General features: G+C 43.3%; 1 protein-coding gene across 4 annotated transcripts in view; it reads right to left on the bottom strand.

Annotated features, from left to right (window-relative positions):
- The window catches only part of SEL1L2 (SEL1L2 adaptor subunit of SYVN1 ubiquitin ligase), a 44,389-nt gene that overhangs the window by 23,560 nt on the left and 8,664 nt on the right, over positions 1–12,165 (bottom strand). For all 4 annotated transcript variants that reach the window (XM_079969860.1, XM_079969861.1, XM_079969862.1 and 1 more), the window contains exons 2-5: positions 10,961–11,010; positions 8,110–8,164; positions 3,850–3,946; positions 1,499–1,661 (exon numbers count right to left, since the gene is read on the bottom strand). In XM_079969860.1, the coding sequence (XP_079825986.1) occupies positions 1,499–1,661; positions 3,850–3,946; positions 8,110–8,164; positions 10,961–11,010 (365 nt within the window). The remainder of the gene's footprint in view (positions 1–1,498; positions 1,662–3,849; positions 3,947–8,109; positions 8,165–10,960; positions 11,011–12,165) is intronic.

Below are 12,165 nucleotides of genomic sequence, written 5' to 3'. Positions count from 1 at the left end.
CCTCTCCTCTCCTGCTTTGCTCCTTTAAAACAAGCAGGCTCTGCTTCTCTCCCTCCTCCCGGCTTAGAGAGCTGAAAAGCTTTGTTGCTATTTAGCGAGCTGAGTGGGGAGGAGAGAGGGACAGAGAGCACGGTTTAAAGCAGCCAACCAGACAGGAGCCGCTTACACCTGTGTAAGCGGCTCCTCTCCCACTTTGCTGTTTCAAAGCGAGCCACGGAGGAGGGAAGGAAGGGGAACCATGGATCCTCTGCTCACGACTGCAGCAGATCCCACCCCCCCGCCACCCGTAGGCATTTGCTCCATAACACGCACAGACATTTCCCCTTACTTTCTAGGAGGAAAAAAGTGAGTGTTATGGTGCAAAAAATACAGTATTCTTAAATAATATCCCATGACTTCTCTCTTCCCAGATGCTTCTGCCATTCTCAAAGTCATGGTCGGGAAAGCCTCCCAGGGCTGGAGTGTGGGGCAAGGCAGGTGGAAAAGCCATTGCCTGGTGACTATAAAACAATGAACTTGCATCACGTGATGCACATGGACACTAATCCACAAAAGCTTACAGCACAATAAATATGTTACAGCAACATCCAAGGTTGGTCATACTGAGAATAGACACAATGAAACCAATGGACTCTGTCTAAGATGCCACAAGACTCTTTCGTTTTTCTTTCAACAAAGCTTTCACTCATCAAAACTCAGTTGGAAGGTAAGAAATCCTGGCAGGAGAGTCCTGCATTATTGAAATGATGAGTGGACTGGAAAGCTTTTGTAAAGCCAATGTGTTTTGGCACATTTGGTCTATCTGTTCTTTAGTGACCCATCCACAATTCATGTATTGCTTTTATCCATGTATGTGCACACAGGAAACAATCAGACACATATGCAAAATGCTATGAAAACCTAGACAAAAGATTCAACAATCAGCACAACTTGTGAGATGCCTCTTCATGTTCTGCAACAGAGTCATGCGAAAGGAATGCAAGAGGAGATCCATTTGTGATTTATTAGACAAGAGATTAGTCTGAGCAACTGAATTTGCAGCTGATCTCTCACGCATAGTTGTTTTTTTGCTATTATTTTGTGTCATCCATAAATCCTTTTCAATTAAAATTGATAATTTGCCTTAAATCAGAACATGTTAGACACACTAGCTAGGTGCGAAAATATAATTAGTTCTTATAGCTTCAATTCTAACAACCGTAAACATTTGATTTTTGTTCCATGGAAACCATTGTCTACCTTCAGAGTGTCTTCAGTGGAATAAGGACTGAAGCCTTGACCTGGAATTTTATTGAACAAGGATTTTAGAAGATGTTTGCTGAACACACCAGATAGCCTCTTGAAATCAGGCAATTTAATAAATAATTAACTTTATATCCCTACCTTGTTGACATTTCTTGGCTGAGCATAAACACCATCTTACCTCTTTTCAAATATTTATGCACTCTAAAGTAGACTAGTGCCTGTTTAAAGCTTTGGCTAATTAAAGAGCATGTACCGTCTGGCCTTTATGAGATCCTTCGTCAGCTAAAATCTCATACAATGATACAGCTGCTTCTACATTTTGAGGAACATTATTTCCAAACAACATGTCAGATGCCAGTTGCTCCATAGCTTTCTGGTCTCCCATTTTTGCTGCTTTGACAAGGAGATGGTGGGCTCTGATACAGAAACACAAAGTTCAGATTTAGTCCGTCGGATATGGAAATTTCTCATCTATACATAAAACAGGAATTTATTCTGCTGTAACTTTGCATTAGAAGTTTACCCCCTTCATCACCATTGACCGGGCCGTCTTAAGCATATGCAGCACTGGGGTGCAAAGAGCTGCCTGGCGCCCCTAGGTTGCCCAGAGTTTTCAACCTTTTTTGGGGGGTGCAAAGTTGTTGAGCTTTTTTTAGTAAAGTAAATAGTTTACCTTTAGAACGGTTGCGGCGCAGGGACTTACAGCACCAACCAACAGGTGTGCCAGCGCTCCATGCACAGGAGTGTACATAGGTGGGTTCCATGCTGGGGGGGGGGCAAAATGTTGGGCAGCACAGTTGCCGCGCTGTCCGCCCGCTGCCTCACCCCTGCTGCATGGCGGCTAACTGTTTTGGCTGCACGTGCAGCACTCGGAGCACCGTGTAACGTTGTGGGCGCTGCGCAACGCATCCTGTTGCATGCGCCAAGCTGTGGGTTCCTTTGCTAGCTTTTCCGCTGTTGGCACATGCTCCCAGCGCTGCCCAACGTGAGGTGCCAGCACAGAACAACGGGGAAGGCAAGTGGCAGCAGAGGAAAGATCTTCGGATGGGATTCATGTGCTCATATTTGTCCGGTTTTGTTGCTGCCATTGGCGCTGTTCGCATGCGGTGGATCCCATCTGGAGATGTTTCCTCTGCTGCCGCTTGCATTCCCCATCGTTCTGTGCTGGCACCTCATGTTGGGTGGCACTGGGAGTGTGCGCCAAAAGCAGAAAAGCCAGTGTGGTGTAGTGGTTAAGAGCGGTAGACTCGTAATCTGGTGAACAGGGTTGCATCCCCGCTCCTCCACATGCAGCTGCTGGGTGACCTTGGGCTAGTCACACTTCTTTGAAGTCTCTCAGCCTCACTCACCTCACAGAGTGTTTGTTGTGGGGGAGGAAGGGAAAGGAGATTGTTGGCCGCTTTGAGATTCCTTAGGGTAGTGATAAAGCGGGATATCAAATCCAAACTCTTTTTCTTCTTCAAAGGAACCCACAGCTCGGCGCACGCAACAGGATGCGTTGTGCAGTGCCCACAACATGAGCCAGTGCTCCAGGCGTGGCACCGAAACAGTTAGCCGCCATGCAGCTGGGGCAAGAGCCGACAGCCGAGCGGAGCGGAGAAGAGACCGTCGGAGTGCCGTGGGCTCTTCTGCTGTGGGCAGCTCGGCATGAGTTTGGGGGCAAGAGTTGGAGTCCGGGGAAGAGCCACCCGCAGCAGAGGAGCCCGCGGTGCTCCGACGGGCTCTGCTCCGCTCAGCTGTCAGTGGGTTTTCCCCTAACTTCAACGCTTGGCCCCGGACTCTCGGCCTGGTGCCCCTAGCGCCAATGGTTAAGATGGCCCTGACCACAGAGAATTTCAAATCAGGAGAAAGACTGAACATAGCTGTGATTTTCCTTGGAAGCCTATTGGGACTGAAGCAGAGCCTAAGTACAGTTTGCTGCTCCCCTCCCTGTTTAATACTAGTTATGTTTAGTACAAAGAAGCATAACATGATATGGTGTCCTGCCATTGTCCCATTCATTTGCTGGTGTTTGCAGGCCGCATGGAAACACTGAACATGGAATGTAATACAGTGGTACCTCAGGTTAAGTACTTAATTCCTTCCGGAGGTCCGTACTTAACCTGAAACTGTTCTTAACCTGAAGCACCACTTTAGCTAATGGGGCCTCCTGCTGTCACCGCGCTGCCGGAGCACGATTTCTGTTCTCATCCTGAAGCAAAGTTCTTACCCTGAAGCACTATTTCTGGGTTAGCGGAGTCTGTAACCTGAAGCATATGTAACCTGAAGCGTATGTAACCCAAGGTACTACTGTATTATGTGTTTATTTCACCAAACATTACATGGGGCAGATGTGGGTTGACACATGGCTGATTATAAAAGGACCCCTCCATAGGTGTGCTTCATAAGCCTATCACTGCAAATCTCTACAAGAAAAACTCACTCTTGCATTGGCAATGGAACCATACAAATTAATAGGAAAGGGAGAAACATGGCCACATGTACCTATTCCATCCTTCTAAAGTCACCAAGAGAGACTGCGCCAGCCATGTGCCAGACCTGCACTTAAACCGATTAATGCCTTCTCTGGGACTGTGTTAGCAAAACAGCTAAGCCTACACTTACTTTTCTGTATCTTCTTTGTTTTTGGAATGCTTAAGTATTTTGAGGCTTCTCTGATAAAACTGACGACCTTTGTCCTTTCTTTCCACCTCCTCTTCCACTAGAAATGTGACCAGAAAAAACATTGTGATGCAACTCCACGATGTATCGCCAGAGATTTAAATCATGCGCTCTTTTGATAGGGTGCATGTAATAAGCAACATTTCTGTTTTCGAATTCTGGTGAACGCTAGAGTGGAATTTAAATATAAGGTTTCAAATAAGATTTGCGCATGAGTTGAGCCACCCTTAAAGCACAATGCATTTGATGTAATATAGTATGTGGTTACTAAAGATAGCTTATACTGCCAAGCCCCATTAAGCATTTATGAATCCCCTTCACTGAAAGCACTAGAGTTGGGGCCTTAACCCACCTACACATTACAAGTTTAAATAGGAGTGCATTGTGCCATAGCAATGAGTGGCATTTATATTCTCAAACCTTGATGATTTCTAATTGTTTCCATGGCTCTCATCCCATCTCCTGTCTGCTTTCAAAGTTCATTGGCCCTTTCTCTTAGATACATACCCTTCCACTTCCTCCAACACATACACAATATTTCACAAAAGCATACATGTTGGGTTCTTTCCCCAACAAGTAGTAGCCTTTCTTTTTGGCCCCAAGGCTCTCATCATTCTCTCTGAAATCTCATCTCTTCCTCCATCACTCTAGGAGCCAAATCAAATGAGTCATAGGGATTTTGTGGCCAGATCTCCCATCATTTTTCATTTTCATTCTAAAACAGCCATGCAGAGGCTCTGAATTTTTTGATTAGAACATGGCACCAGCAGAGAAAGTGTTCAACCCTTTACCTCCTACAGTTTCCCTAGTCTAAATTCCCTTTCCTCAAAGCTGTTGTTATTAACTCCACTGAGGGAAATATACACTTAACTTCCCCAGTATTTTTTTCATCAGTAGGACAAATATCAGCTACAGAGAGAAGTGAAATGTTGGACTTAACTTCAGATAGACTTCAAAGTAATAATAAAATGAATCAGTTTTGATCGCAGATATCTCACACTGTGTCTACTTTGGTTTTAAGATGCTGTTTCTTCATTGGAGTGACAGTGGGGGAGTCACTTTTCTGAGGTGTCATTCCTAGACACTGCTGCAACATTTAAAGGCCCTAAATCATGTGGTCAGGGCTAACCACACAATTTCTTCCCTTCAGATTATGTTTGCTTCGGAAAGGCCCACTCAACTATCCGCATCTAAATTGAGGAGGGCAATTAAACAGGAGGAGGGCAACCTCAATCTGCCCTCAGCCTCCACTTCCTGCCTTCTTATTTACATCCTGTCCAAGGGGCAGGCACTGGCTGTCAGCCATCACTGCCCATAACTGTATATTCATAGGAAACTGCCTTATATGGAGCCAGGCCATTGTCTACACCAGAGCTTTCCAATCTTTTCATGTTGGTGACACCCCTTTTAGCCATGCCTCATTTCGCGACACTGTAATTCAGTTTTACTAGCAAACTGGAGGTTAAACTAACCCCTTTCCAGCCCCGGGAGGAGCGTGGGGAGTGTTCGAGCAACACATCTACACACTGCAGCTGACACACCAATGTGTCGTGACAGTATGGAAAGCTCTGGTCTACACACACTGGCAGCAGCTATCTACTGTCTTAGAGAAAGGTCTTTCTGAGTCCCACCTGAAGATACCAGGGACTGAACCAGAGACCTTTTTGCAGGCAAAGCCTGTACTCTACTACTCAATTACGTTCCTTGAAGAATAAGAAGAAACGCTGGCATAATTTTATCCTCCACAACTGTCAGGCAGTAGGCAAATTCGAATTTATTTATCACACTTAGTTAAAACAAACACCTCATAGTTATGCACAGCTAGAATGGTACACAAACTGGCTTCTGTCAGCCAGCAGAAAAAGCCTTTCTTTCTTTCTTTCTTTCTTTCTTTCTTTCTTTCTTTCTTTCTCTGTCTACAGCACAGGGGAGGATTTGTTGTAATTGTGTAGGCAAAGCGTAAACCTACTTTCCCTGCACGCTGTGTTCACGGGGGGGGGGGGGGAGAGAAGTCACTCACACACCTGTAATTTATTTTATTTAAACCATGACATGATTGGGAGGGACACAACTAGTGTCATGTGCATGGTCAATGCCAGGAGTTGGGGAGGCAGGCCTTTTGTTGGGGGGGGCAGAACCTCAGTTTGCTATGTATTTTTATTGGTTTTTATTGGTTTGGGGGGCAGCTGCCCCTCCTTGCCCCCCACCCCCGTTGCACCCATGGTCATGTATAATTAAACTCTTAGGAATGTGGAATCAAAACTCTGGTGCTTATGAAGTTAAAAATGGACGTCTTCTCTAAGGTGAGCTGAATGGGGTTCTGCGATTCATAACTAGATATTTATAAAGTGTCAAAGAAAGTTCTGGATAAAGTTTGCATCCATTCACAAATTGCTGACCATTTCATTGTCCGACCTAGTTTCCCCAGTTCTGTCAGCGCTTCTTGCTCCCAAATGTTTTTGCTCTTCTGATATGAGCAAAAATAGCCAGTCATGCCACATTTTGCATTCTTTTAAAACATGCAGTCAAGTTGACAAGCACATCTTCATGGATTCCTATTTTTCAGTGGAAAATCAATATTGACATTTTTTTATAAAAAGCATGGGCTTCCAAAGATGTGGTTTTTTGTGGTGGTTATTATCTAACTTATGTGAAATGATCAATATACTATTGTGGTTTTTTGTGGTGGTTATTATCTAACCTATGTGAAATGATCAATATACTATTCCTTATTTTAATCAAGAGTAAGAAAATTCACATTGAGATTATGATGTTGATTATCAGCTAACATTCTTAGATGTGTCTGCTCAGATGTTAAGTCCTCCTGAATTCATTGGGACTTACTCCCAGATGTGTGTGTATAGGATTGCAGACTGACCTGGGAGTAAGTTCCACAGAACAAAATGAGGTTCACTTTCAGGTAGATATGCAATTGTGATGTAGCAGTATTTTATATTAGATTTCCTCTCTGCTGTTAGCTCTTGGCTGGCCTTGAAAAAGATTCATGTATTCATTTAAGAGTGGCACTGGGGGAAAGTTGTGCTCTTGTGCCTTCAATAGCTGTGTGGCATACATTCAACATGTTAAACATTTCTAGTATATAAATAGGGACGCAGGTGGCGCTGTGGGTTAAAGCCTCAGCGCCTAGGGCTTGCCGATTGAAAGGTCGGCGGTTCGAATCCCTGCGGCGGGGTGCGCTCCCGCTGCTCGGTCCCAGCGCCTGCCAACCTAGCAGTTCGAAAGCACCTCCGGGTGCAAGTAGATAAATAGGGACCGCTTACCAGCGGGAAGGTAAACGGCGTTTCCGTGTGCGGCTCTGGCTCGCCAGAGCAGCGATGTCACACTGGCCACGTGACCCGGAAGTGTCTCCGGACAGCGCTGGCCCTTGGCCTCTTAAGTGAGATGGGCGCACAACCCCAGAGTCTGTCAAGACTGGCCCATACGGGCAGGGGTACCTTTACCTTTACCTTTAGTATATAAATACAAATATAGGAAAACCTTCCCCTGTTCAGATTCTGTCAGACATTTTATTACATGTGTGTCTACTGATTTATTTTTGAGTCCTCCTCTCCACCTGAGAAAGAGAGCACAAATTTGCATGTGATGCAAAGCATGTGCAAATTTTATACAAATCTGTGCTCTCTTTTTGCAAGTGGTTTAGAGGGCCTGATCCACATACAGGGTACTGGGCACACAAAAATTCCTATTGGCACCCCTGATAGAACATTGTCTCATTATGCTTTCATTTTGCCAACCCTGAACTGAGTGAGATTTTACAGCAGAGTCGTGAGAAAACTGGGTAGGGAGATTTTATTATTTTTTCTATTGAAAACATTTTTTAAAAATTTACAGTGGTACCTTGGTCTATGAAGAGCCCTGTTAACGAACTATTCAGTGAATGAAATCCGCAAAACCGGAAGTAGATATTCTGGTTAGCGAACTTTGCCTTGGAAGCCGAACAGAAGCTGAATGGTGGAAGGGCACTGGCGGTGGGAGGCCTCAGTAGGGAAAGCGCACCTCGGTTTAAGAACGCTTTGGTTTAAGAACGGACTTAAGTTCGTAACGAATTAAGTTCGTAAACCAAGGTACCACTGTACTGATTCAGAAAGCTTTTACAGCTCAAATTTTGCCTAACAATCCGAGAGAACCTACAAAAGATCTGAGGGAGTAGGAGACAGTTAAGCTTTGAATTGAAATGATTACCTTCTGATGAAAATGAATCTTGAACTGTTAATCTTTTACTCTTGTTCAGGGTCTCCTGCAAGAAAATGAATTTATATATTAAATCTATCTTCAAAATTGAAAGAAATCGTTGTCTGGTCAGGTCCTAGAATCTGCTTAGTTGCTCATAAAGGGTTTGTCTACATTTCCGCTTGTCCCATGTCGAGAAAGCATGGGTCTGAGTAATTTCCCTCTTGTTCCATGCTTTATAGGCCTGGGTCCGAGCAGTTTCACAGTAGGGATTTGAACAATTTTTTTAATGGCTTTCTTTACAAATAATTTCTTTACGCTTTCTTTACAAATAATTAAGTGGTTTTTAATTTTGCCCAGATGACATTGCATACATCCCACATTGCTGTGGAGCATGTTATGTAATGTCACTTGCGGGATGATATGCAAAATGTGCTCATCTTGAGTGCCTCTTCTTTCACTTTTAACAAAATTCAATTGTTTTTTAATCATGCTTTGCTTCATTTCCAGCTCTAAAATGAGCTTTAGCTATTCACACTCAAAATTGTATTTCAGTTATTTGATTTGATCAACCTGAGCATAATCATCAGAGGCAACTTTTATCCCCAGTCAAGGTTTTTTATTTGCATGAAATGATTCATTTTGCAGCAGCTTCTTTTATTTTCCCTAGAAGGGATTTTGCATTGAGAATAAGAAACAACTACTCATCAGCTATATCATCTATCACTTAGGCTGTGTAAGTCAAAGTCAACTTTGCTGAAGGCAGTAGGCAGAAAGCACTCAGCAGAATGAAGTTACTGTGACCGTTTGGAATGAAGCAAGAACTTAACAAGGAAACACAAAAATCTCATAGCATGGAGAAACATAGCTAATAAGCTCTGAGCTCACCTGTATGTTTAGCACAGCAACATAAAAACAGCAAAAACAAACAGGGATGGGCATCATTCTTCCACATAATATAAACAACTATTGTTATTTTAAAAGGTTTATAAACCACTCACATTATAAAACATTAGAATAGTGTATAGAAAACCAAAAATACATCTAAAACATACACCAGAAACAATACAGCTAAGATAACACAGTGCAACACCAGAAGATGACCAGCGGACAGCAATTAAATATTTATGTCAGAAAAGGCTTGGGTAAATAAAGGTCTGGAGCATGTTATCTGAAAGAGTAGATGCTTGGAACATGCCTTATCTCATAAGGTGATAAATTCCACATTAAAAGGGCCACAACTCTGGTGGACACAAGGTGAATACCCAGAACTGTTGGAATCGCTAGGAGGTAGGGATGGAATCCTTAGGTCGGATACCAAAGTGATCTAATCTGGGAAGATCATAAGATGGATCAGATAATGAAGTCCACTTTAGAATCTCCAGTCCGTGGATTCTGGCTGCCTGCACCAGGTGGTCTGAGGGCACTGGACGCATGCATGTTTTTGCTGCACATTTCTGTTATGTACTGAAGTTCTCACCCTGGGCCAGCAGGGGGATACTGTAGATAGTTATGCAAATGAAGGATCGAAAGTGACGTTCAGTGATTGGATAGTTTGTATGCAAATGAAGGATCGAAAGTGACGTTCAGTGATTGGATAGTTGGTATGCAAATGAAGGATCGAAAGTGATGTTCAGTGATTGGATAGTTTTAGAAAGTTGCTATAGTTACATTGTTCTGGAGCTCTATATAAGCAGGCTGATTGAGCTCCTCAGTTCAGTTCTGTTCTGGCCTTTGAATAAAGAAGAGCTGTTTGAAGAATTGCTGTGTCCTCTGATATGTTCGCCCACAACTTAACAATATCCCTCTGAGAGCAACAGATCATTAATTCCCATTGTTCCCAAGGAGGACTTGCTCTGTAACAGTTGCAGATCTTGGGGTCTCAAATTTCAGTGGCGCCTCTCTATCTCCTGCACTCCATTGCAGTACACCCTGCAGCATCCCTGAAGCTCCACACCCAGTGCGACTGAACTGGCTGTGCTCCCCCAAATACACCTGTCTGTACTGTAATTTAAAGTTAAATTAGAGGCGAGGACCCCACACATTTTGTAAAAGGTGAAAGATTTATACGATCTGAAGAGAAACCAGAGACCCCACACATTTTGAATTGTGTTTCAGAGCCTGTGGGAAGCTGAAAATCTTACTTCTACATGGAGTTTCTTAGAAAATTACTTTCGCATTTCTGTGGATATTTTAAAGGATCCTTTGGGGAATCCACAAAGCTTAGGATCCAGCAGATTCTAGCCACTGTGGGTTGTGCCACAAAACACCTTATTTTGTGGCTTTCTGCTTGCTACTGCAGGTGGCAGAATGGCCAATCGTAGCTTTCTACCTGCTAAGGCAAAACTGGGGCCTCCACCATGGCAGAGACTTCCAACAGTATTCCTCTCTGCTAGTGGAGGCTGGTAGAGAGGCAACTATGTTTCATCCTAATTCAGCCACTCAACCATCAAGGGGAAGGGGATTAGGATTACATCCCTAATCTGGATCCAACCGAATGCATTTTAACATTGTCTGGATGGATAGTTCATCATGTGCACCGTACAAAACACATTTTTGTATGATTCAATCTATTACTAGTTTGGGGCAATAACCTTGACTTCAACAACTGTCTTACTCAGCATGTTGTTATTTCCAAGTACATATCTCTTTTCTTTTCAATTATTTACTTTCTCTTTCCTTATCTAGTAATTTACCCAATAGTAGACTGAATCTTCATGTTATTTATACTGGTCTCATACAGAAAGGAGCCATGTGCTAAAATCTGTTATTTGTTGTTTATTTTAATATACTTTAAGAAGCACAATAAAAATGCAATTCATATACAAACAAAGCAGTTTTTGAAAAGGCGGTAGTGCTTTACCTCTTTTGAAATGTTAACTCCTCTCTTATTCTGAAGAATTTCTTCTGATTCTGAAAACAATAAAGACATCAAATAGAGTACAACTTTTAACAAAAAGGTGTTACAGAGAAACAAGAACATTTTACAGTAAAACAAAGGAAGCCATCTTGGTCCACACACAAAAAAACAAAACAAAAAAAAAACCCACAATGAGAGTTTTACAAAGAAATTATTTTGTTACATTCTGACTGGTCCTTCTTGAACCTCCTTCAGATTAAAAAAAGAGAGGAAAGAATAAAAAATAATAGATTGAGAACTAATAAAGGCCCAGGAGATTGTCTGGTATTCCTTAACTCAAGGCGACTGAAGGATAAGATATTACAAAAAAGTAATCAATGTAAATTGACGGTAGACGAGTTTGTAACCTGAAAGAGTCATTAAGGATTCAGTTTCAACCTCAGGATCTCTTTCAAAAATGTAGAGCATTGTATGTGCCAAAATGAGCATTAAAATGAATTGGAGCAGGGTTGTTAACAGTGGCTAAGAACTGTACATTCTTTCAGGCTTCCTCCTGCAATCCCCTATGCTGCCTGAAAATCTGCTTTGGAGGGTCGTGGGACCCTCTGGATCAACATGGAAGATGGTAGTGGGGGTTACAGGGAGAAGGGGAAATAGTTGGAAATTATTTCTCTTTCTCTTCCTCCATTGTGGAGCCTCCACTGGATCTCAATAATGCTCACCAACAAAAGGAGCCCTTCCATTTGCAGAACAGTAGGTCAGGATCTAACCCTTTAAAATACCGTATTTTTCACTCTATAAGACACACTTTTCCCCTCCTAAAAAGTAAGGGGAAATGTGTGGGCGTCTTATGGAGCGAATGCAGGCGGGAGGCTCTGCTCAGCGCTCCCTTTAAAGAGCCGCGTGGAGCGTGTGTGGGGCTCTTCGGGGCTTTTCCCTGAGGAGGGAGAAGGGCTACCCTTCTTCCTCCTTGGGGAAAAGCCCCCAAGAGCCGCACACACACTCCGTGCACTCTTTAAAGGAAGCATGGCTCTTGGGGGAGCCTTAGCTGCGAGCAGCCTCTCCCAGGCAAGGAGAGCCTTCATCGCACCAATCCCTCTTGCCCTCCTGGCTTCAGGGATAGCTCCGCAAAGCCTCCTGAGCGAAGATGGAGGAGCGCTCCCTCTTAGCTCAGGATGCTTTGTGTTGTTTTCTTATTTCTTGTTTTC

The sequence above is a fragment of the Podarcis cretensis genome, assembly GCF_951804945.1.
Source record: "Podarcis cretensis genome assembly, chromosome: 3".
In the NCBI taxonomy this organism is placed as follows: Eukaryota; Metazoa; Chordata; class Lepidosauria; order Squamata; family Lacertidae; genus Podarcis; species Podarcis cretensis.
The sequence above is the reverse complement of the archived record's forward strand: the minus strand, read 5'-3'. Positions and strand labels throughout refer to the sequence as shown.